The sequence below is a fragment of the Engraulis encrasicolus genome, chromosome 11 (genome assembly GCF_034702125.1).
Source record: "Engraulis encrasicolus isolate BLACKSEA-1 chromosome 11, IST_EnEncr_1.0, whole genome shotgun sequence".
Classification (NCBI taxonomy): Eukaryota; Metazoa; Chordata; class Actinopteri; order Clupeiformes; family Engraulidae; genus Engraulis; species Engraulis encrasicolus.
In genome coordinates, this window is record NC_085867.1 from 51,962,789 (window position 1) to 51,990,258 (window position 27,470).

Genomic DNA, 27,470 nt, shown 5'->3' on the forward strand with positions numbered 1-27,470 from the left:
AACATTGAATGAAACTACTTTTGACCAATCAAAAGGCTTAGCAGGACAGCCACGTTGAGGACCGCCGAATCACAAAACACAAGGGCGGGACCACCAGAAACTCAACTACAGGAACATCTCTTCTGTTTGGAAGTGGCGGTTGTTTCAACATGGCGATTGCCGCAGAGGGACGAAACAATTCTGGGATTTTTTGGATTAACGACAGTATCCTTCCTCTATGTTTCATCAAGTAAAATGTGGCTTTTGCTCTGATTAAACTTCCCGAGTAGTGTTGCGCTGCATTCAACAGATGTCCACCGAAGACGGCCAAAATATAATTCGAGCCAGTGTTTGTGTCCAAAAAACATCGCTTATTATTAACTTGGCTAGCAGACAATCTGACAGGCTTGATTACTGTATGTTAGCTCATGAGCTAGTTTTATATTTCCAATGTGCTAAAGTTAGGGAGTTTTTTTTATTTATCAAACTACCATGCTTGGTATACAATTCGTTTCAGTACAGTTTGTCTCACTTTGTCTTTCATTGGGCGATGTAGAGTTATTTTGAAGTTTACACAGGTGTTAAAACTTGACTTTTCTGGTCGGTACTCACACTTCAAACTTCACTTACGGCCTACCTTCGATTTATGTTCACTAGCCCTACCGTTCTTAACTTTAACAGCATCAGAAGACGACGACCAAGCAGTGGTCTACGTACCAGGTGAGGTGACAAGTTGATTTCGTTCAGGTCTTAATCATCATGTCATTATTAGAGTAGCACAATTTCCATTTACTATCGTGACAGCAGGCTGTCACTCTCAAATGAGGTGATTCCACAGGTCGCCATGCACTGTCATTCTATGTTTCATTCAGTTGAAATTGATATCATCTGGAGTTTGCAATTATGCAAAAAAATATGTATATATCGTATCATCATACTATTCTGCTTTTTTGTTTTGATAGGAGTGAGCAGGAAACCTGACCCAAGACAAGGTTCAGTGGGCTTGGTTCATGACAAGGGAAACAAAAGGAGGCCAAGCCAGCAGTCATCCCACTCTAACCAGTCTGCTGCGGGAATGTCGACAGCAAAGAAGACTCCGTCTGCCAGAGCTCCCCCAGCCAAGACCAAGACCTCAGTTACAACTTCCAAACCTCCAGACAATGAGCAGGACGCAGTACAAACAGGTCATTTGAAGACTAAGCCCTCTTTTAAGGACCTCTGCCCAGAAGACAAGAGGCGCATCGCCAACCTTATCCAGGAGCTGGCCAGGTAACTTTGTTCACAGCAGCTGAGTGTCAATGGCTAGCTCTTATTGTGAAAATTAAGAAGAGGGGTAGCCTTCTATATTCCAAAGGGCTGTTCCAGGGCTGTCCCGGCAGGGCCCATGGATTTGTAAACGGATATGGAATTGCACTTTGTGGTGAAGGGTAGTGGACCCTTGAGTTTGAATGCGAAGCTCCTGAGGTACCAAGTTGTAGTTCTGACTGCCACACCAATGGGTCAGCCTCTTTGGTGTGACAGTCAGGGTTCCCACATGTCCTGGAAAACCTGGAAAACCTGGAAATTTAGAGATGTGTTTTCAAGTCCTTGAAAGTCCTGGAAATTCACCAAATGTCCTGGAAAAAAATATTTGTCCTGGATTTTTTTCCCTTCAACTTTTTCCCGATTTTGTTTGTGGTATAATTTTTACTCTTCTCCGAGTCTAGACATGACGATTCAATTTATATCCACCTATTGAATACATTATTGTCCACACACACACACACACACAGAGTTTGGTCAGGTTGCCATCTTTGATTGCACTTATACACAGTCATATTCTTTGACTCAGTGTTGCCAAAAGTCGCTAGAAGTCGCTAGTTGGCTTGCTGAAAAGTCGCTAGCTGATATCATGGCGTTATACAGTATATCTCTCGAAAACTTGCTTACGGTCATAATAGGCCTACAAATAGGCTGTGCTAGCACTTCCTTACAAAATTGTACTGCTATCTTTTTTGGAGATCATAGCTTTCAGTCTCACTAGCCACTTTGAAAGCTAGTTTGATCTTTGGTGTGACAAATCACAGTAGTCGCATCAATTGTTTGTATGCAAGAATATTCCAGAGAAAAAGAAACTGGCAACAAAACTGGCTTGCAGAAAGACAGAAACCACTGGCCACAATGGTTGGTGAGCAAAAAAGTCAAAGTCTCTTTTCACTTGGATTTACTCTCATTGTCCTGCACCTGGCCCATCGGGTGGGATGTGCACACATCTACTTCTCTGAATTTGCATTTTACCTTGCCGCCAGTACTAAGCAAACAACGGATAAGAATCACTCAATGGAAAATTTCCCTTAAGTATCACTCAATGGAAAAAGTATTGGGTTAGGTGTAGTCCGAGGACATTGCTTAAAGACACTGTGCTCATGGTCAGTGGGTGCAACGCCATAATGGATAAAATCTGAACTCTGTAACTTCGCAAAATTGGTCAAGAGAGGAGATCCAGTTGTCAGTGTTTAATGTAATCCCTCCTATCACTAGTCTCCTTAGTACTAACTGCAGAAGAAGAAAGTGACTCTCCTTGCGGCCATGCCATACTATGCTCTTATGACGTCTTTGGACGTACCCTCTTCCTTAACACACTGTACTCATTCATTACTCATTTCAACCTTAAAGTCACATTGTCTCTAAAATGAATTGTGTGTCGCTGTGTATGTCCAAATTGTGGGTCCGACGGATGAAATATCCGTCCTGAATTATCCAAAAATAGTCCTGGAAATGTCCTGGAAATATCCTGGAAAATGATTTTTGAAAAAGTGTGGGAACCCTGGTGACTGTCAGAACACACACACACACACACACACACACACACACACACACACACACACACACACACACACACACACACACACACACCTAGTGATGGCAACAGCTTCACACACATGTAGAAAGCAATACTTTTCAACTACTATCAGAGAACCACAGTGGAAATCAACAATTTAAGTCAATGTGGTGTGCTGAAACCGCTTGAGAACATCAGTGGAGGACAGGTAGTCGCAGAGCATAGATTAATTAATGTATCTGGGTGGTTGTCGTTTAAGGGCGTAACGCAAAAAAAAGTGGAATTCCTGAAAAAATGATAGAAAAAAAATGAAAAAAAAAAATAGAAAAAGATAAAGCTCTTAGCGGTCCGTGGTATTTTGCCTTATTTTTTGCCATTTTTGGGAAAATGTGTCCTGCATCAACACATTGCATAGGCATGTCACACCGCAGGAAAATGAAGTCACACCACAGGAAATTCACTTTATTATGGCCATTTTAATCCTTTTGTATACATGACTGACATCTGAGCTCATGCTAACTTGATAATGATATTGTGTTTAATCTTAATATGTGTTTTCATTTATAAAAAAGTTTTTTCCTTCAATAAGAGCAGTCACACCACAGGGCACCATAAAATGAACCTAAGCATTGCGTGACAGAAACATTGCAATATGAAGACATATTAAGAGGTTAATAATCACCTTAAACTTCCACAGCACTCTCCAACAATTGAGGTACTGACTGGTTAGGAGCCAGTCTTTAAGACCCCTGTAGTTGGCCTTGCAGCTGCCCATTCACAATCATTGACATACATGTCACCCAACAGGACGCAATTTGTGTTACGACATTGAACTTGTAGTTAATATTACTGTCTTGAGTTTTTTTCACATTCACATATCTTAATATGAAGTTAATATTTATGCAATCATGCCAAATGCTTCATACATTATTCAAAATATTGTTGGTTTATTTATACATATATATTCCAGGTTTCATTAAAGGGACACTGTGTGAGATTTTTAGTTGTTTATTTCCAGAATTGATGCTGCCCATTCACTAATGTTACCTTTGTCATGAATACTTAACACCACCATCAAATTCTAAGTATTCATTATGACTGGAAAATTGCACTTTTCATACATGAAAAGGGGTATCTTCTCCATGGTCCGCCATTTTGAATTTCTTAAAATAGCAATTTTTAGCTGCAAAAATGACTCTACTTGGACCATACTAGAAAATATTTGTTTATTACTTAGTAAACTTTCATGTAAATATCAAATTTGGTGATAGCCAACCCAGTTTCAATGAGCAGCATAGTTGCAGTACCTTTTTCGACCATTTCCTGCACAGTATACCTTTAATGTTACAGTCACACCGCAGGATATTTGACACATAAACCTTTACATAAATCTTAACAAAAATGTCTTTTCTCATCTAAGACTAATATGAAACATAATGTACCACATCTTCTTTCATTGACATTTGTTTTTTTAAAGGAAAAATACATTTGTAGGTTTTTAACCAATGTTACGAAAAAACAAGGCATCACGTCAACAACCCATTTAAAGTGTGTGTGTGTGTGTGTGTGTGTGTGTGTGTGTGTGTGTGTGTGTGTGTGTGTTTTTTTTCTCTCCTCAGAGTAAGTGAGGAGAAGGAAGAGTCTGTGCAGAAGTTGAGAGATGAGCAGGAGACATTTGAGAAGAAAATTCTGCAACTGGAGCAACAGAACCAGCTCATTTCTCAAGAGAGAGAAAGTATCCTTTTGCAAAGACAACACAATCAATCTGATGTCCTAAGTTCAGGATAACTGCATTATCTCTCTGTACCGGAGGAGTTAGATGAGTTTGATTATTGGCTCTTTAAATTCAAATTTTACTGGAGAGTAGTAGTAGCAAATCCTGTCCCAGCAGTACATTTTCATTATTATTTTATGATGTTTATTTGTTCACCTGCTGTGTTGCATCTGCAGGAGACACTAAAACACGCAGACATTCACTCTTACATACACACTTACTAGTGCAAAACACAAATACACATATTTATGCCTCACATGGCATTAAAAAGTCGCCTGTGAGGGTGCTGTGGTGCAGCGAGCTGGTGCACTCGTTCATATATGCCTAAGGGGACCCATGTTCGAGGCTGGCTTGGGTCATTTCCCATCTCTCACTCCCACTTGTTTTTATTTTGCTCTTCACTGTCCTGTCTAATAAAGGCACAAAAGGCCCATGCAAATTTTAAAAAGGAAGTCACCTATACCGCAACTATGCCGCAGTTGGGCACCGAGCTGCCAAAGCTGTGGAACCAACAGTTGGCGTTCAAGCCATAGACTTGTACGCAAGGTTCAAACGGTAACTTCATGCAATGACCAGGGCTGCGTTTCCCAAAAACTCCTTACTTAACTTAAGTATGAGGTGCCCATTTGGCAATGCATCAGAAATAGGTCTTACATCATCACAGAAATTTTAAACATACACTATTTTAACTCACACATGCACTTTGAGCACAAATTTTATTTGCATGCGCGGGAAAAAGTATTGTGTCTAGGCCTATAAAATTATTGCATGTATAAACTATCAGTGAGGTGTTATATTGCCGAGGGGGTGCCTCATACTTAAGTACTACTTAGGCTTAAGAACTAGAGCAGTCGCCATGCTGAGCCTTCTTCTGTGAAATGCTTGAGTTATTATGTCATGTACAGTATTATGTATGTGACAGATCTAATAAAGCTAGTGGTACGCTATTAGTCCCCTGAAGCAACCACTTGTGTAATATTAGTTAATATAAATCTCACCTTAGCACTCTTCCTGAGATACAATACAATACATTTAGGGATACAGGAATGAGTACAGGGTATTTGAATAGTGATACATATATTTTGTAGATGCATTTTAGTTTTGGTTGTTACATTGGGATCACAACCATCATGCATTTTTGTCTTAATCTGGTATGACAACCCCGTCTCCTAAATCTGTTTTCCTGTTCTGGGCTAGGCAATGCTGAGCATGAGCCCATGAGCCATCCTTATTTCCCCGGTGCAAATGTCAGTACCAGTCAAAAATGCTCTGTCTTTGCCTGCTTGTAGGTCTGAGGAAGGAGACATCTTTCCTTGGTTTACAGAGTATAGGCCACTGAACCAAATTGTGAGCTATAATGATAAGTCACTGGCTAGTTCAGCTGTCTGTTGTGAGCCACTATAGCCTAATAATCTGTAGTCTGCACAGCAGGGTTTGTTCAGTATGAGATGGGGCCACAGAGTGCAGTTAGCAGATGTGGATGCATGTAATATGAAAATCACAGCAATGTATATTATATATAATACTGTGCTTAAACAGCAGGTGGCAGTGTTTACCCAGGAAATGTCTTGAGCTTTAGGGGAAAGAGAGAGGAGCCTCTATGGCAGATGGGGTGTTGTGGTGTTTTCCATCCAGATGCCTCAGACAGCTCAGGAATGTCATCCTTTTTAAAGGGTCGTCTGGTTTTGCAAGGTCTCGACAGAGTGCGAGTCATTTTGTGTATAGTTGGAACGCATAGCTGTTTCACCTTGAGGTAAATTGAACTCTTCAGATCCTTTGTCCGTGGCGAATCATTGTTGTATTCTGAATTCGCTTGTTTGTGGATGGATATGTGTTGCTGAAAGTATATTTGCTGGTATGTGGTTTCATTTTTTAAAGTGGTGTGGACAAGTAATGGCTTCTTTTTTTGCAGTCATTTTGGAGGTGCTGTCTCGAGGGCTTGTTTGAGCGTGAGCATGCGGCTTTACTGTGGCGCAACTCTCTATGACCACGCAGCAGCTGGCCATGGTCTCGTACACTTCATTATTCCAAGATATGGAGTAATATGATGTGGCTGCTTTTCTTTTGCCAACCAATTACTTTTGCAGAGCTACTCCGCACAACCCACACTTTTTTCCCCCCCCTTCCCTTCATGTTTTTTCGTTCAGGGTCAAGAGAACACGGCAGCAAGGCCTATTTCAGCGAACAAGCCTCCGTGGCAAACTGTACGCGTGCCGAGGTGGAAAAAAAAGAGTGATGACTGGCCGGCCAAATTGCACAATTGGCAGCGGAGCTCGTGAAATTAAGAAACACACAACTCAATTAAACGCACTTAAGCTGGCGGCCTTGGCATTTGAGCCGCAGTCCTAAACTCTATTAAAAAGAGATTTGGGGGTGGCGGAAGGAAGGAAGGAAGGCAGGCACGGAGGCAGGCGCGTGTGCGGGCGGGTGGTTGAATGAGCATGTGAGTGAACGAGTCCGCGGGCACAGAAGCGCCCCACGGAGACGAGCGCGCTCCTAAAGACCTCATCGAGACGCGCCACCCCTTCTAAATGCCCACCGAAGGTGGAGATGGGGGGGAAGGCAAAGACAAACAGAGCTGTAAGGACTAATCTGTGGAACAATCAGGCCTCGTCCTATCCTCCACTATGAGAGTTATCGTAGGGATATTGGAGAGAAGGGGAGAATAAAGAGTCTGGAAAAGAGAGCAGGGTAAGATGTGAGTGAGTGAGTGAGCGAGAGAGAGAAGGGAGAAAAATCGTTGTTTAAATTCTGTGCGCAGGAAGAAGTTAAGGAGCTCATGTTGAGAATGAAATTAGGATTTGATCAAGGCTCTCCTTGGCATTCTCGCCCACGTCTCCTAACTGTAGATTCCATTACAGGCAGAGGGCGCAGAAAATTGGTCTTAACCGGGAATTTTTATTAAAAAGTGGAAATGAGCCTCAGAAGCAAAACGTAGTCATCAAGCGCACGCACACACGCGCACGCACACACGCGCACGCACACATGCGCGCGCAACCACGCACACACACAGACTGGCTCTCACCTTGACACACGCACAAACGCGCACACTCTCTCACACATAGACACACACACCTTGAGACTTTCTCTCCCTCTCTCACATACACACACTCTCTCCAGCCACCTCAGGCTAAACCATTTTCTAAGGGTTAGAATGAGTTCTGTTTCCTGTAACCCCTTATGGAGTTTCGATCCATCAACACTTTGATGAGAGCAGGCCTAGTAGACTTGAAAGGTACCATTTTGTTTTTCCAACTGTCCAGAATCAGTGATGGGGCCTGGGCCTTTGGAGTCTACCTGCTACTCCAGGGCTGTACATGTTTTTTGTTTGAGGCTTTAGCCATTTTCACTTGTTTGGAGCTTCGAGAAAGACCTTTGTTCAATTAAAACATTCATAATCTCAAGTGAAATCGTTATTTTTGGAGCGAATCGAGGGAATTGTTTGCGCTCTCTGTCTCGCTCTCTCATCACGCTGATTTTCGTGCAGGCAGTTAAGCTTTCAGATGTGCTAATATTGGAAGTAACAAACCGCGAGGCCAGAATAAATGAAATCTAATCAGATTGGTAATGGAAGAAATCAACGGCAAATCTTTTGCAAGTCATTTAGTGCCTGCTGCTGCCTGTGTAAACGCTCATCCTTACATCCATTTACTCTACATGCAAACACCACACGCACCACACGACAATCTCGCATGCACTTGCAAAAATAAATACATACCGATAAGTAAATAAATAAATAAGTAAATAAAATGGGCCGGGCAGAAATGTTGTGTCTTCCATGGCGTTTTTGTTCCACCTTGAGCGCAGATTTCGTTTTTTCATCGCTGTCTGCACTGACAGGAGGAGTGAATCACGTTGACAGAGGCTGTCTAAAATATCCGACAGACAGATATTCCGACACACACACACACACACACACACACACACACACACACACACACACACACACACACACACACACACACACACACACACACACACACACACACACATTCTCTCTGTGTATTTTTGGGATGGTGGAGTGGGGCAGAGGGCCTGTAGCAGCGGCATCAGTGGAGGAGGAGAAGTAGAGAGGCGGAGGAGGTGGTGTACAGGAGGAGGAGGAGGAGAAGATGTCGGCGGCGATCTTCCTTGCTGATACAGGGGGGCTTGTGAGCGCCGAGATGCCATTGGCCGGGGGCCAGCTGTGGCTCAGCACAGCACAGTGCTGTGCAGTGGCAGCCACGCGGGATGGCCCGCTGCATAGGGAGAGAGAGAGGGGTGGAGAGAAAGACTGATATCAGAGTGCTGCTCACGCGTACGTGCACTTGCAATACCAAAACATCCATTACAGCCAGCAGAGTTTTGTGTGTGTGTGTGTGTGTGTGTGTGTGTGTATGTATGTGCTTTGTTTCTAGGCATTTTGTGTGCTTGGAAACCTGAGTAAGGGCGCGATCACACAGAACGCGGATTTCTGCCTACAATCTGCGATGCGCGTTCAGCTGATTTATCTGTAGAGCCCACACCAAGCGCGGATCCACTGCCCATTCGAATGCGGTGTCTAGGCAACATAACGACTCAACTGTCACTCGCAACGTAGGCTAGTCTAATCGATGGTGTTGTGTCATTAAATGTGGTGAAAACATACACAAAATGCTTTGTCCATTCATCTATGTAAAATGAATAGAAGACGAGCTCTTTTCTTGCTCTCCTAACGTTGGATAGTGAATCTGATATGAATGTTGATAACTGTCTCCTATCGAACATCTGGAAATCCGTCGCGGGTTTTCCGCCTTGAGTTGAACTTTTTTCAACTCAGGCGGAGAATCCGCAACCCGCCTTGCGCAGATATTAGACGCGTAAAATCCGCTCATTTTCATTGACAAACAATGGAACACATCCGCCTCCTACTGTAAAATCTGCGTTCTGTGTGATCGCCCTAAGGTGCTGTACATTATGCCTCCCACCATGCTCTCTTCAAATATACATGGAAGTCAAGTCAAGTCGGTTTTAGGTGCCCCCCCTCCTCCATTATAATATTTGCATAAATGCTGTTATTATGCAATATTTCACTCAAAACAGAAAGATTGGCTTATTTCTATGCATTGCACAGTGTATTTTTTCCATCTCTATGGAAACGGTTTACTTGTGGCTGAAGAGCATCCTTCTCTGATTGATAATGATTGAGGATTGAGCCATTAGTAAATTCGAAACACAGGCTGCTAATTGTTGAAGATTATTCCGGTTTGACTCACTTAGTTGTTTGTGACCCCTCACGCATATGATTCACTGAAGCTGCAATACTGATTTATAGCTCCAATACTGATGCTGAATAGACTTCAATAATACCGGTAATGGTACTTATTTGGACTACATGCCTCATGCAAAATGATGACATAGGGATTAAGCATTTAAATGTCCAGCATTTTATTTTGGTCTTTGAAAGTAGCTTACTTTGAACATGTATTCAACCATTCACAAATTTTGATCTTTTTCATTTATGGAAAGTGTGCATTCCATAATGAAAACTGCGAAATGTAAATATTTATGAAAACGATGACATTTGTGGTTGCACTGCATTGAACTACTAAAAATATTACACACTGGACCTTTAGCTGGAACTTCAGAGTATTCACTAGGAGTACAAGCAGTGGCATTAGTCAGCACATGCGCTTGCTGTATGGTGCAACGTGTTTGACTCTGCAGTTGCCAGACAGCCTGGCAGTTGCATCACCAGGACTGGAGAGCTACATCAAACCCCCTGCACTTTGGACATGTGGTCCAGATCAAAGCCTGTGCTTTATATTGAATCAGTCGTTTGAGCCTTGTGCAAAAAGTTTGGCTCTGGTGGTGTAAAAGGTGTGTGTGTGTGTGTGTGTGTGTGTGTGTGTGTGTGTGTGTGTGTGTGTGTGTGTGTGTGTGTGTGTGTGTGTGTGTGTGTGTGTGTGTGTGTGTGTGTGTGTGTGTGTGTGTGTGTGTGTGTGTGTGTGTGTGTGTTAGGGATGGCACAAACCGCACCGAAAACCGAAACCGTACAATTCACACACATACCGAACCGAACCGTGCAATCCGTGGCAAACCGCAATTCATGTACTGCCCAGAAAAATATGTAAAACAGAGATTCTAGGAGTATCTTATCCAGTCTCTTTGATTAAAACATTAGCGTATGAGACCAATCAGAGGATGACACAATTAAAATCACACCATTTTCACATTATAAGCCTATACAAACCATATGTAGGATATTTAGTGATAAGTCCGATTCTATTAGCAAATTGAAAGAGGACATTTGGAACGCTCAGACAGTGCACATCAGCTGACGACAGTTTAGGTGCAAGCGCAGGTTAGCACAAGGAGCAGTTCTCAGACACATGCAAAAGGTCAAATTCAACCTGCGCATCATCACTTTATAACTCCAGTTATATATATATATTGTTTAATATTCCCAGTGCACCATTTATCATGAACTAAAAAAAAAAAAAAAAGAACCGTAGAGAACCGAAAACTGTGACCTTGACACCGTGATATGAACCGAATCGTGAATTTTGTGAACCGTACCACCCCTAGTCTGTGTGTGTGTGTGTGTGTGTGTGTGTGAGAGAGAGAGAGAGTATGAGGGAATGAGTCATCTGTAAGGTCGGTGGTGGTGGGTAGGATGAAGGTTGATTGGAGTGTAAAAGTAGTTGCTGTGATTAACTGTAGTGCCTCTGCGTGCTTTGTGTAGGCCCGTTTTCACTGCCATTGGCTTTTTAAGCTTCCAATGACTTTAGCAGCTATTAGATCCACTTCAGATATCCTCTTGAGGCACCGGTCACAGATTTGGACTGATCATGTTGAATTAAGTTGTCAACACTGAGTACGTTGGTAGTGAAGCAGACCAACCCTAGCAGCTGAAAAATGCTTTTTCCTAGCACTGCACCATTGGAGATAGTCCTAATGGACACAATATCTGTTCTTCAATCACAATCATTAGGTTCTTCTTTCCAATAACCACAAAAACTTTTAGGGGACCTTTACCCTTTCAGCATTCCAATTGCAAATGAGATTTTTGTTGAACCTGTATGTGCTAGACGTTGGGGAGGGCTTAGCATGGTGATGACATGGCTGCTGAGTAGGGGTGGGTATTGGCAAGGGGTTAACGCATGCCACGATGTGATACTATCATGAGGCATTGCATTTCATGTATTATTATTGCGATTCATTGCGATATTTACGTCACTAAATGTGTACAAATTCAGCTTACTTGCCAGTTGCTGTGTAGCATTCATAAGTCAATTTATCTGGTACAAGTGAAATATTACCTACACTACAGAAATGTTTTTATCAATGGCACATTCCACAAACAATTTGACTTTTTTATCGATTTTTTGTGTCATTAGAATGTCGTAAAAATAAGTATTGTGGTACATTGTCATGAATTGATGCAGTATATAGTAAAAATAATCGCAATACATTGTCATAACGATTTTTTTGCGCACCCCCCCTTAACCATTAGTTTGAATACCAACTGTTGGTTCCATCCACAACCCTCAGCTTTGTCAATCTGTCAAAAACTATCCATTTCATTCAGTCGCTACAGTTTTGATGGTTAAAACAAAAGTGAGTACAGAGTTTTAAAAAAGTTAAAGAAAACCTTGTCGACATTTTGCCAGCAAAGGAAATGAAATCCCCCTCTGCAATGCTGAACAGAAATGTATTCATGAGCCAGTGGTATTTGCACCGGCATCATCATGATATTCTCCCTCCATCCATATCAGTCATCATTTTAATCGGCATCATCGGTCACGCTGATCCCGGCTCAGTGCGGTCGGGCCACTCTGGTCCACGCCATCAGCGGGGTGTTTTGGGGGCGAACTGATCTAGGAACAGCAAGGCCTCATCGTCCTGTCCCATTGTGCACCCACAGTACCGCTGTCATGCTGAAGCTGCATCAGCAAAGACGAGTGAGGGGTGTGATGTGATGCGTCCGGACCTCACTTGGCCAAGTTTGTCAGTTGGCCACAGGCTGCGGGAAAAGTTTTTTGGTGTGTGTGTGTGTGTGTGTGTGTGTGTGTGTGTGTGTGTGTGTGTGTGTGTGTGTGTGTGTGTGTGTGTGTGTGTGTGTGTGTGTGTGTGTGTGTGTGTGTGTGTATGTTTGTTTGGCTTTTCAAAGATACAGAGGAGGAGAGGAATAAGGAAGGAGACGGGTTCTGTCATTAGTGGACCCATCAGGCTCGCTATCGGTTCTGCTCCAGATCAGTTTTTGTCGAGTTCTGCTCTGCTGCCTGGCTGTGTTTGTGTGTGTATATTTGCCTGTGTGTGTGTGTGTGTGTGTGTGTGTGTGTGTGTGTGTGTGTGTGTGTGTGTGTGTGTGTGTGTGTGTGTGTGTGTGTGTGTGTGTGTGTGTGTGTGTGTGTGTGTGTGTGTGTTTGTGAGTAAAAGCGTGCCAACATCCTGTCACCCAGCCTGGCTGTCTGCCTGCTCCTGCCCAGCCACATCCAGATGGAAACGTTGGTGTGCAACACTCGCAAGAAAGGATGTGTGTGTGTGTGTGTGTGTGTGTGTGTGTGTGTGTGTGTGTGAGAGACCGAGACAGAGACAGAGACAGAGTGAGAGAGAATGTTTGCAAGATTCCTGAAAATAAACTTTTTATTTTATGCAGTTTTACATTTTCCTTACTGCGGCAACATGCTTAGAATCAAGGAAGTAATTAAAAGGGCAGGTGCATTCCTGTGCGTGCATCCATGACCGTTTTTTTTCCCATTTGTGTGATCGTGTGGGATAGTTCAGTAGTTCATCACGCGTACGTGGGTGGGTGGGTAGTCTGCATGCTTTTAAGTGTGCGTGTGTGTGCTTGTGCGCATGTGTGTTTTTGTTTAAAATGTATTTTTAATTTTTTAATTTTACTTACTTATTTACTTATTTTACTACTACAATCACACTTATATGTCTGCATATGTGGTTTTCTTTTTTCTGAGTCTTCTGGTTTCTCTCCTGCGATAGAGCTATGAGTACATTTGTTCGTCTGAAGGCCGATTGAAGCCAGAGAGACCACTGAACTCCTCAGTAGCGCGCGTTTGTGTGTGTGTGTAAGAAGTGTGGGAGGTCTGTTTGTTTGTGCGTGTGTCAGAGGAGCTGTGTGTGATGGTGCATGTGTGTGCGCACGCGTGCAGGGCCGCTGACAGACTTTGGCCAGCCCGGGAAAAGTGATCTGAAATGCCCCCTAACCCAATACTTACAAAGGAATGAGGAGACAATTCTGGCCCCCTCTCTCCCTGAGCCTGGGACAACTAACCTGTTTGCCCCCTCCCTGTCTGCTTTATTCCTCTATTGTGTGTGTGTGTGTGTGTGTGTGTGTGTGTGAGAAAGTGAGTAAGAATGGGAGCTCTTGTCTCTTATAGTTGTGTGTGTGTGTGTGTTTATGTTCGCCGCTGCTGTCTCTAGCCCTAGTTTGAACTGCAGATGTGTGTGTGTGTGTGTATGTGGGTTGTTCTAATTATTACCTGAAGCCACTGGGCTATTCTGTGTTTTCTCGGTAGAGGCTGATACCTCAGAGCAAGAGTGAGTAAGAGGGGTTAGTCAGGTGGTGAGTGTTTGTGTGTTTGTGTGTGTAGTGCTCCAATGTGTGTTGGTGTGCATGTGCCTTGTGTGTACTTTTGAGTGAAGAATGGGTAGCTTTTTTATCTTTTAGTGTTTCATTCGGTGTACAACCTTGAGGCATAAACTGTAGAATTGTAGGGCCCGTCTCTGTCCTAGAATTTCTTTTTCTTTTTCTTTCTTTTTTTATTATTGCTGTGGACTTTGTATGTGTTGTGTATGTGTACTTTATATGATGTGTGTGTGTGTGTGTGTGTGTGTTTGTGTGTTTGTGTGTGTGTGTTTGTGTGTGTGTGTGAGGCAGTATGTCTTTCAAGGTTTGTGTATGACCAGAGGGTGTTCTGTAAGTGTGTGTGTACTGAGTGACTGTGTTTGTGTGTACTCTGCGTTAAACTGTATTGTGTGTGTGTGTGTGTGTGTGTGTGTGTGTGTGTGTGTGTGTGTGTGTGTGTGTGTGTGTGTGTGTGTGTGTGTGTGTGTGTGTGTGTGTGTGTGTGTGTGTGTGTGTGTGTGTGCTTGTGCACATGTTGTGTGCATGCTTTAGTGTGTGTGTGTGTGGCTGCATGATGTGTTGTTGACCCCTTGACCGTGGGTGTTGTTGCGAAGGCCTGCAGCAGCAGTACAGGGAGTGCCAGGAGCTGCTCTGCCTCTACCAGCAGTACCTCACCCAGCAGCAGGACAAGCTCAACCAGTCCATCGCACAGCTCCACCAGGCCCACTCCACCACCAAGGTAACCCACGTAGCACTCTGCCTCTGCCTTTGCCTCTGCTATTCTCTGTACTGTATGGCTTCATATGTACCGTTCAGTACCTACGGTGGCATCCAAATGTCCGTCGCACCGTTCTACCAGGCCTACTCCCACAACAAGGTTACCCAAATGGCAGTCTGTCTCTGCTACTCGCTTATGTCTTCATATGTACTTTGCGATGGACATTAGGATGCTACCATACAAAAGTAAGTACCATACACTCTCTGTACTCTATGTCTTCATGGCTGCATGTACGGTGGCATTCCAATGACCATTGCACATCTCCAAGAGGCTGCCCACTCACGCACCAAGGTAACCTAAATTGCGGTCTCTGCTATTCTCTGTATGTCTTTATGCACTGTGTGTACATACACAGTATGGTGGTGGTGGCGGCATACAAATACCCATCGCACAGCTCTACCACTCACACTCCCACACCAAGGTAACCCAGCCCTGCCCCTCTCTACTATATGTCTTCTAGCACTGTATAATAATAATAATAATAATAATAATAATACATTTAATTTAAAAGCACCTTTCAAAACACTCAAGGACACTGTGCAGAGAGAAGCAATAATGAAACTAGACACATAAAAACAGAGATCCTGAACAAAAATAATAACAAAGCAGATTTAAAAAGTCATGAAGAATGGGCTAACTGAAACAAATTAGTTTTTTGTTTATTCTGCATTTGAACTGGGGTACTGAGTCAATATTTCTGATGTCAGGGGGAAGTGCATTCCAGAGCTGGGGAGCAGAGCAACTGAAAGCTCTATTCCCCATGGTACTGAGGCGGGCAGAGGGGACAGAGAGGAGGATGAAGGAGGAGGAGGAGGAGGAGGAGGAGGAGGAATGGAGGGCGCGAGAGGGAATAGCAATTTATGTATGTACAGTATGGTGGAATCCCACAGTCCATCGCACAGTCCATAGTCCATCACACTTGTAGATGCCTGTGCTTTCTTTTTCTGTAACTTTGTACTACAACACAGTTTGATATCCTTAATCCTTGTTGTCGTACCATGTTCCATGGTTTAGGTCTTAAGCAATTTTAGAAGTGCACGTATACACTACATATTAAACGTTGATCAGTTAAGGTTAATTTAGTTGTTTCAAAGTCCATCAGGGATGTTATGGTCCACCTTGAATATCTTGCTGCATGTCTCTGTAGGCGTGAATCGGTGATCATGCCAACAGAAACTAAAATTAGTATTTTGTTGCACCACTGATCAGTTACACAAGACTAATTGTCATTCCATACGTTCACAATTTTAACAGTTTGTTTACACCTATGAATGTGCATGATTTTGCACCTGATAAATGACCCATCCACTGGAGGAATGCACAGCGATGTCACTGGGAAGAAAACGCAATGAGCTTTCATTCGTTTTGTTTTAATTGGGCCCCAAATCATTTCAAAAGTGGTCCAGTTTTTGTCCATCCTAGAGGTAAAAAACCTCCAATCTGCACAATCAACACTTAACACTGCCTTAATGACCAGTGCCCTTACTGATATTTTGCGACCTAGGGACTTTTTTCTGTTAGAGCACTGTTTTGAGTACAGCAATGTGTACAAAGGAGAAAACCCTCCACTGGTATTTTATTGCAATGGTTTACTGAAAAAAGGCTCTTGCTGCTGTGGAAGACTCCACTGAGTAAAGCAACCAATACTGTACCATTACCAACCCCCTCCCCATTACTGTACACAGCCCACCATCCCACCCCCACACACATTGCCTCACTTCCCAATCCTTGGCTGACCTATTAATGGTGACTACCCCTCTCCACCAAACGATGCCTTGGGGTGGTCCGGGCACAGCCGTCGGCCAGAGCTATAGATGCTCTCTCTCTCTCGCACTCATTATCCAGCCGTTTTGCTCTGGCAAAAAGCCGTGCAACCTCTGTGCCGAGACCAGAACATAGAGAGAGATATAGAGATGGAAAGAAAGAAAGAAAGAGAGTGAGACAGAGGGAGAGAGAGATGGAAGGAGAGGTGTAGAGAGGGATGGGGAGAGTGAGGGAGAGCAGTAGTGAGCGTCTTGTCCTCGTGGGATCCTTGAGTTTGACTAATGTGCGCTTGGCCGACCCTTGGCCCCCTCTTGAATTAGTCATTGCCTGCGTTGTCATGACGAAGGTGGCGGCTCCCTTGTGTGTGTGTGTGTGTGTGTGTGTGTGTGTGTCTGCTTGCTCTGCTTGCCTAACGTGACCGCCCAGAGACCCTGCCTACTGTCTGTTTAGGATTTTGTGTGTGTGCGTGTGCGTGTGTGTGGATGGATGAATCATTCGTGAGGCTTGTGAGGTGAAGATCAGTTGCGTGCTTAAGAATCTGTTCTCCTTCTCTGTCCTCTGTGTATTTGTCTCGTCTTTCTTTCCCGTTTCTCTCTTCTCGTCGTCATCCCTCTGCTCCTCTCCCCTCTGTTCTCTCCTTTTTCTTTTTCACTACTACTCTTTTCTCCTGACTCACTCACATCCCACATGTGTGTTCTCCTGAGCAAAGCCAGCTTGCATTTTCTCTTTCTCTTCTGTGTCTACTGCCCGCTCTTTTCCTTCCTTCTCCTTTTCAACTGTCACATTGTCTCATAGGACAGGTAGTCTATTTTTTGTGCTTTTAATGGTGTGAAAAAAATGTAAATATGGAAGAATGGGTCTTTGGCTCTCTCACTCGCTTTCTTCCTCCCTTTCGCTCTTCCTCTCTCTCAATACACTTCAGTTTGTTTTATTGACGTGACAAATCATGTTACATTGCCGTCGCTAGGCATGGTACGGTTTGCGTCGCAAACCGAAACCGTACGGTTTGCATGTCACGGAACGGGGTAGTGCGCAACCGCACGGTGCCCACGGTTTCCAAAAAAAAAAAAAAGAGAGAGTGACCACCGGCGGACGACGCAATTAAAATCCTACTACTTTTACAAGCATAAAACACAAAGACTACGTAGGATATTGAGTGTGGAAAGACTGATTTCTATCAGCCAACTGAAAGGCATAATGTAACAGCATGCACCAGCTGAGTAGGCTACAGTAGCCTACAAGCAAGCGCAGGTCGGTCAGCGCGTCTCCCTCTTTCCCCTCTCTCTCTCCACGTTAGCGCAAGTGACTGCCCCCAGCCAATTTAAATTAAATGAACATGAATTTACAAAAAATGACAGATTAGCAGAGCAAAGTAGACTTACGTTACAGTAGTGTAGGTTATATCCACGTGACATTGGATGGGGATTCCGGACGGCATAATGCGAGATATGAACATATCCATCAGATTCACTGCGCTGTCCTTAACTGCAATCAACTGTAGGCATAATTACATGTAGCCAGCTAAACTCTGATGGAATGAGGGGGGCTTTGCAATGTTGCCTAGTTAACATTGATGTTTAACACTATAACCAAAATAAAATGACTGTTTTAACAGGCTCAGATTCACAGGAGTTTTGTGAAACATTCTTGTGAATACACTTCTAAAAAAACGATCTTTTAAAATGATTTGTTACCTTAACTTTCACATTTTAACATAACTTAACCCTATCACTTGTTCACCTGAAATTGAATTTGACTTCTGATTTTACTTCTACGCTTCTCACGGCCGGCAGTTTCATGATAGGAAGCAACTTCATCCTAAGCGCAAAACTCGCAGAAAGCGGTATCAAAATAAAAGTCCAATTCGTTCTCAGTGTGTCATTGACCAAAATAGTCATACTGCACTGACCTAATGGTCCCATTGCCCACAGGAGTGTAGCTGTTTTATTTTTACACGTCAAATGTGTTATAGTATGTAATATTTGAATATTTGTCAACTTAAAAGTTAGGACTTAGTTCTCCTTTTTTGTGAAATAAATGGAAGCATGTTAAAATCATTGATATCTTTCCTCTTTCAGTAACTTCACCTTGTTGGTTAAATGAAGTCAAATTCAACATACCCATGATAAGCTTACATTTTCATTCTAATTGTTATTTTATACATTTCCAGTGCATAATACATTTTATTTAAAAAAAAAAAAAAAATGTGACCTTGAAACCGTGATATGGACCGAATCGTGACTTTTTTTAACCGTACCACCCCTAGCCGTCGCATAACAGAAACTACAGGAGACAAGTTGAACAAAATATTGCACACTGAGGTGTACATACATTTACATATAAGCATGTTGTTCTCTAAACAGAAAACCTGTAAATCTTTCAGCAGGTTTGCCAAATTGGGTGCATGTTTGTGAGATGTATGTGTGCGGGTGCGGGTGTGGAATGACTAGGTGTTGCAGTTAATGTATTCTGTCTGTCTCTCTCTCTCTCTCTCTCTCTCTCTGCCTCTCTCTCTCTCACTCTCTCACTCTCTCACTCTCTCTCTCTGTCTGTCTGTCTCTCTCTCGTTCTCTCTCTTTGCCTCTTGTTCTCTCGTTCTCTCTCACACATTCTTTCTTGCTTTCCCTCCTCCCCCTTCTTCTCTACCATGCATTTGTCTGTGTTCCTCTAGTCCTCCAGAAGTGAGAGGTCATCTCGCCGGTCTCGCTCGGCAAAGTCCTCCGCAGCCCCACTCAACGGCTCCTACCTGGACCTGCCCTCGCCTAGAGACCCACCTGTGAACAGGACCACCTCCACAGCCACAGCAACAGCCTCAGTTACCAATTATGGCCCTGCCTCCTCGACAACCCCGACCCCCACCCCCACCCCCACCACGGTCCCACCATCCACCGCGGGCTCGTCTGTCAGCGACCCCAAGCGCTCGAGATCTGCTCCTCGACCCAGGAGAGAGCACCAGCGCTCTGCCCTGCAGGCTGACCTGGGACCTGTGGCGGCCACCGCTGAGTCCCAGGGGCTGGGAGGGGTCAGCGGGGCGAAGGAGGGAGGCGAGCAGTGGGGAAGAGGAGGAGGAGGAGATGCAGGAGGGACAGGTGTGTTTGCAAAATGGTGCTGTCTGTGGAACAGTACCTCAGTACTTCGTCATTGTATTAGATGTCGCTTTGAATACAAGGTACTAGAGGTGCACCGAAATGAAAATTTGGGGCCGAAACCGAATAATAATTCACTGGGCCGAATACCAAAACCGAAACCGAATATTACAATTCAGTCAAAAGTTATCAAAGATTTTTCACTATTTTTAAATATTGGTTAAATCTACGGTTTACAATGAATGTTTTGACATGTTTTTGAAAGAAAATACATGTGTATTTGAAGTCTTCAAGTGTTAGAGTAGAACTGAAATTAGTTTGATTAATGCCCATTTTCAATTCATTTTCTATTCGGCTTCCGATTTGGCCACTCAATTGGCTTTTTTGCATTTTCCACGGAATATTTTCTGCGGCCGAATTTTCGGTGCACCTCTACTCGATACTACTAGCAATAAATGCCCAAAAGCTGAGCGTGACATCTAGCCTTTTATATGAGTACCGGTACTTCCATTATTGGCATCATGTGCCCTCCTAGTGACGCAATAGCTCCAGCGTTGCTACTAGTCAGGTCAGGAGTCAATGCAAGTACTTTCTGAGTTCCCGCAAATACGGGAACTCCTCACACTTTGTTGGGAAGCAAACAATCATTAGCAAACCAAGGGAGGCCATTTGGGAAATGCTGTTTGGGAAATGATAATTGTTATGCTCTCAGGGGTGATAGCAGTCCGGCGCCGCGCCGGAAATCCGGCGTAGCGTGGCTGTAGAAAAAAATAAAATAATAATTTCCCCAATATTAATAAAATAATAAACTATCGCGTAGGCCTTCATTAATGTATGGTGAAAATAAATGAGCGCGCAACAGCCTGTTGTAAGAGACGCGAAAGGAACCCAAATGAGCAGCAGCCCATAATTGTATCATCCCGACATCTTACTTACTTACGTCTTGCTCTTGAGTCACTCACCACAGCACTGGCGACAGTCTTCTAGTTCTAGTGAAATGAGAAGTAGATTGGCTGTCAGTATGCACAGTAAAGAGAGTTCTAGGCCCCTACTGGTTACCCTTCTCAGATATTTTCACTGTCGACGGAGGCAAATCCAAAAATGGCATCTCGTTATACTGAAGAAACGGAAGAAAGTACTATAGGCCAAGTCTAGACCATTTGGATTCCGATAAAAATTAGCAACTATTGTTAGCACAAATCCACATGGCTTGCTAGTTGTGATGGGTGTGTTGAACCGTGTGGATGTCAGTGGAATACTAGTGAAATTCTGTGATCAAGAAAACGTTTGAAGGTAAGGCCATTTAGTTATTAATTTGCCCACTGTGGCATGTTGGCTTGGGCCCGAATGATTTTGCCTTGCGCAGGTTACTCCAAAAACCTGACCATAAACGGCTTATTGATGCGCATAAACGGGCTCAGTGAGAGTGTTTGAAATAGGTTCGTCTATTTTCCTCATTTATGTGTGCTAAATGACTGCGCAATGTTGACAAACTTTGATGGAGATGGACGTTCTTTCAAAAAAAGTCTGTATGCTCAAAACGGTAGGCTATGCTATGCCCGTCATGATACTTTTTTTCTAGGTGTAGTGCGTAAATGTGGTCTGCATTGGAATAGCTGCTACCATTGCGACATGTCCAAATGACAATTGAATGCTTGGATCGCTAATGTTTGGCAAGCCTAGTTAGCCTACACCCCTTGTAGGCTAGTGTGAGCTGAGTTCGTGGATTTTTGTCTACTGTTGATTGGAGGGTGGTGTTTTGCGTCATTCCTGACAAACCACGTGTCAAACTGATTTCAGGGAGATGTTTATATTAGTTATGCTGACTAAACCAACGCGCTCTGTGAAAACCCCCAAACAGCCTCGCACAGGTTCACACAGCCTTTCTCTCTCGCGCGCTCCCTGTCGTAGCCCTTCTGCGTAATCGAATCCAGTTATTCCACGCACGATGCACAGGTTGTATTGTCTGCACGCTCTGGGCTACGTAATCCCTACTCTCGGGCAGGGTGCAATTATCAATATCGGACTCTCATGAACTTCAAATACTTGGCTTGCGTTCATGTGGCCACCACGGTGTCACCTAGACATGCAGTGAATGTTCATCTTATCTTCACGCCCTGTGCTATTTTCATGTAGCTTAATTCGGTCCTGACTTTGTTTTTGTTGCTTTCTGTTATCTTTTTAACTCGTACATTGTAATGGGCGTGTGTACACGCGAGTGATTTTCATGTATTTTAATTGACTACAACCCAATGCGAAAGTCGCGCAGTAGTCACACAGGCTATATATACTGTCCTGTCCGTAATAACCACTGGTTCTGTCATCCGTGGAGTCGAAATATGCGATGTGAACGTGGGCCTGCATGTAGCCAATCATGCGCTTGTGCCCTAAATATCATGTACCGGTAATTAAAGGGCGTTTCCCTACAACGGAAAGGCAGGGGTTATTATAGGTAGACCATGGGGCCACGAGTAGGCTATCTAAACGTATGTCCAGTAGCCTATACAAGTTATATGAGCAATGTCCCAATGAAAATGAAACTTATCAGCTTGCAGCAAATGTCATGTCATTTAAAAGTATTGCTCAATTAATTGGTAATCACCTCCTCTATTTTGGACAGAGTGTAGTTACTGTACTTTGGAGTAGTATTGCCTCCTACTGACCTGTCTTGGTATGGCTGCTACATATGTAGCTTTCAGTTAATTCAATGTGGTAAAATATGCACCATGTTTTCAGAAATGCATTCTGGTGTTGAAATGTTGCATTGGTTCAATACCCACCTCAATAACTTTAGTGCAACATCACAAGCCTAGAATGCATTTCTAACTGCATACGTTGGTATTCGTTTTTACAGCTAGAATTGAACGTGGTTGGTCATTTTCTTTCAGCAAGTGCTGTACCTACCAACAGGGAAATGATCTGTGTTTTCGTGAATAACACTATAGAAATAATGCAAAAATGAAAACATTATCTTAAATGTTTGAATAATGTGTTTGAATAATAATAAGGCCTACATTACGTCTCATATGCAGTATGTCCCGTCGTCCCCCGGCCCCCCCTCCCCGACCAGGAAAAAAGTTCAGGCTCAGGATTTTTTTTCACTATCACCCCTGTGCTCTTGGTCAGACCAAGTCTCGAAGAGATTTGAAAGTCGATGATAATCAGGCTAATCATGTCTAGGCTGTTTGCACATAACTGTTCTTGTCCCATTTTTGCCTTTGAGATACAACGTGCCCTTTTCTAGTCTGGACTGTTTTCTATAGATGTGTTTGTAATGCCTGCTCAAACTCAATTAGCAACATGAAGCTATTTTTTAAATCATCATCTCTAAGCCAGCAACCGACATGCTTGATGTTTAATGTTTTCCACTTCTTCAATCACAGTAATGACAGGTCTACATACAGATTGTGGCTAATGTTAGCAAAGTTGTTAATAAACAATAGAATTATTAGCTCTAAAAACTCAGCAGTGGGTATCCTGAGAAAAGGGCGCATTCACTCCATCCATTCTGCACTCCAAAATCACAGCGTCCTCACATGAGAACAGAGTGGGGGGGGGGGGGGGGCTCCATCCGATTACTACACTACCAGCAGCTATTACTCGCCGTACCGACCAGTAGCTTCTATGCTGAAAACTAGCCAATAGTAAGCACATTTTGGACGCACTACAGCACCGTCATTTACATAACCTTTGGGTGACGCCCCGATTGCACTAATGACCAAAGAACATAAAGTTGTCGAACTGCCGCGGACTTCCAGGTTAGTGAAGTAACCATCGTTTGCCTATTGCAAATATGGCTGGATGTAGGATACGGCATTGTTCACCCCCTTGTTGAAAGCCTTCTAGGGTGTTCCGAAGTACTGCATTAGTGCTTCCTTATTTCTAACTTCTGTACCCGTTGGACCCTCTGTGGTCATACCTCGAGGGTGGAAATGGGGCAGGAACAGTTATGTGCAGGTAGTAATTCTGCGTTCTCTTTGTGCTCTTCAGTGGGTATGTGTTTGGCGCGCCCTGCTGACTGGGAGGAGCGTCGGCGGCGCCTGGTGGAGCAGAAGCGGCAGCTGGAGCAGGAGAGAGAGCGGCTGCAGCACAGACTGGCCATGCAGGAGGAGAGGTACACACACACACACACACACACACACACACACACACACACACACACCTGCAGCACAGACTGGCCATGCAGGAGGAGAGGTACACGCACGCACACACACACACACACACACACACACACACACACACACACACACACACACACACCTGCAGCACAGACTGGCCATGCAGGAGGAGAGGTACACACACACACACACACACACACACACACACACACACACACACACACACACACACACACACACACACACACACACACACACACACACACACACCTGCAGCACAGACTGGCCATGCAGGAGGAGAGGTACACGCATACACACACACACACACACACACACACACAGACACACAGACACACACACACACACACACACACACAGACACAGACACAGACACACACACACACACACACACACACACACACACACACACACACACACACACACACACACACACACACAGCTGCAGCACAGACTGGCCATGCAGGAGGAAAGGTACACACACACACACACACACACACACACACACACACACACACACACACACACACACACACACACACACACACACACACACACACACACACACACACACACACACACACACACACAGCTGCAGGAGTACAGGACAGACTCAACCAGCAGCTGCAGCAGACGCAGCAGACGGAACGCTCACTGACTGGCATGCACAACACACACACACACACACACACACATACACGCGCACACACACACACACATACATGTACACACACATACACGCACACATTCATACACACACTCCTTTGCCCACAGAAATAAATACTTACACAAAGATGTACACAATACATACATTTGTTCACACATGCACACACACACGTGGGCCCACATAAATAAATACACACACAGAACACGCCAGTCCGCACAAAATATTGCTTGGATAAATGCACACATGCACACATAGACACACACACCTTCTTTCTAATACACACATTTGCAAACACAGATGTGATCCATGGATCAGCTTTGCACACAGTGTCAGCTAAAAGACATGATGTAGACCACCCATTTTCACCCACAGAAGCACACCTGGGTAAAGCCTTTTCTTTGGCTTTTACACACACGCTCACATGCAGATTCATTTTGAAACGTACATAGAGACCAGAGCCAGTAGCTTAGGCAGATATGCTTAATTAGCAGGACTTGTGGCAGAGTGACATGCTACACGCACTCACGCACACGTACGTGCACACACGCACACACACACACACACACACACACACACACACACACACACACACACACACACACACACACACACACACACACACACACACACACACACACACACACACGCACACACACATGCACATGTAGCGGCACAATAACATCGACAACATATCAGCAGATACACGTGCACATTTTGTCTTCAGTACAGCGTGTAACAGAACACAAAAATGCTCTGCCACATGTCATGCTGCACAGCTGCTTGTACAGGATAGAGAGGTAGAGAGACCCCTCAATTTGCACCCCCAACTGGAACAAGAAGCAGCATGGGGTCTTTTCCACACATTTAACCAGACACTCCTCCCAACCTGACTCGCTCTCAATGCCTTTTGCTCTGCCTGTCTCTCTGCCTTTCGCTGTCTCTCTCTGTGTCTTGCTTTCTCTGTCTTGCTCCCTTTCTCCCCGCTCTCTCTCTCTTTTGCTCTCTCTCTCTTGCTTTCTCTCTCTTGCTCTTTCTCTCTCCTCTCTTTCTGTCCTGCGCTCTTTCTCTCTCCTCTCTGTCTGTCTTGCGTTCTCTCTCTCCCTCTCTCATTCTCTCTCTCTCTCTCTCTCTCTCTCTCTCTCTCTCCCTCTCTGTCTCCCTCTCTCCCTCTCTCCCTCTCTCTCATTCTCTCTCTCTCTCTCTCTCTCTCTCTCTCTCTCTCTCTCTCTCTCTCTCTTTCTCTCTCTCTCACTCACTCACTCACTCACTCACTCACTCACTCACTCACTCACTCACTCACTCACTCACTCACTCACTCACTCACTCACTCACTCACTCACTCACTCTCACTCACTCTCTCCCCCCTCACACACACTCTGACTCTGACTTTCTCTGTCCCTTCTGTTGACTGTCTGTCTCCTTCTCTCTTGTTAGGCTTCAGCAGATAGACACAGCTGGGCAGGAGAAGACCCATTCGAATGGTAGCCTGCTGAACCAGCCGCCTCAAGTCAATGGCTACCAGGGCCACAGGTGAGCTCTCTACAAAGTGCTGTCGAAAAGCTTCATCCGGGACAAAAAGCTCCAGCCAAAAAGCTCTCCACGTTTTACCGTCATGGAAATGTTCATCTCCTTTGGGGCTGTCGCACATTGTTACACATCTGCATTGGTATACATTTGAAGTTTATTTTGAAGGATTTTAGTTTTGAAACACATCTTGCAGTTCATACAGTTGGACATTTATAAGTTGCATGTTAACCAATGAAATTTATGAATGAAATGTATAATCACACTGCATGCCTATATTTTTAACTGAATGATTTCCCCTGACCTCATACCCGTACATATAGCATTCACGATAGTGATAATCATCACTTATACATTCTGTGTTGTTTGGTCTTAATATGTAATAATTATGTTATTGTTCAGCTTTTAGTGTCACTGGGTCACAACTCACAATATTCACTGTGAGTCAAATCAATTTTATTCAGTTGAAAAATATACTCACTTGGTGACTCTGTGCACCATTGACTTAATTTTTCCTCTGCAGATATGAACTTGTAGGGAATAATGCCAGATGTTTTATTTCAAAGGATGAATCCATTTCAAAATATATTCTCAAGGTTGAAAAGACAGATAAATTATATTCTTTGTTTTATCTGGAACTGCTTCACTGCAACTAAACCAGCAGAGCCTATTTCTTTACTACATCACTCGCTTCACAAAATCAAAAGTGTACTTTTGCGTTGTCAAAACTATAAAATGTGTGAAACCTGTTAAATCCTGAATATAAACTGACAATACACGACCATACAAGACCCTACGTGGCTGGGCACAGTTGATTAGGGGCATCCAAAGGCAACGCAAACAAGATGTGTCCAGAAATGCTGCCTATGGCTACCTATGATCACATCTGAAGGCATAGATAAGATAGACATAGGTAACATTACAATAACATGCCAATTCCGTACCTTTACTGAGATGCTGATTGTGTGTGTGTGCGTGTGCATGTGCAAGTAATGACAGAGGGGATGCGGCCCATCTAACTGGGGCAGATGCAGTTCCAGGCTGTGATGTTCCTTCATGTCATGACCCGAACCTTGGACCTCCTAAACGCACACCTTCGCAAGGTAGGTTTTACCCATCATGCGGTTCAAGAAAAGCATGTTCGTTTACAATGCACCTGTTCTCAGAGTTTAGTCAGTTCAATTACAGTTGGACTGGTCTGTGGTTATTTTCAAATGTGCCTGTTTTTATAGTCCAGCACTAGTCTGCACTGTACGTCATCTCTCTTGCCCCCTGTGTCCTCATCTTCGTCATCAGAGAGCCCACCCCTGACCAAAAAGGACATGGCCACCTCTCCCGCCGTCCCTCTGAGCACCCCCCTCTCGCCCCCTCCTCCTCCTCCCTTCCCTTCCTCC

The 27,470-nt window shown here is 44.0% G+C and overlaps 1 protein-coding gene across 1 annotated transcript; it reads left to right on the forward strand.

Moving 5' to 3' along the window:
• Positions 1-137: 137 nt before the first annotated feature.
• kiaa1328 (KIAA1328 ortholog) lies at positions 138-27,470 on the forward strand (the record flags this gene model as incomplete). The annotated part of the gene is made up of 10 exons (XM_063209764.1): positions 138-204; positions 661-699; positions 942-1,248; positions 4,420-4,535; positions 14,736-14,860; positions 19,335-19,752; positions 23,740-23,863; positions 25,987-26,082; positions 27,067-27,179; positions 27,373-27,470. Coding segments are annotated over exons 1-10 (1,491 nt in total), but the record flags the coding sequence as incomplete, so codon positions are not given.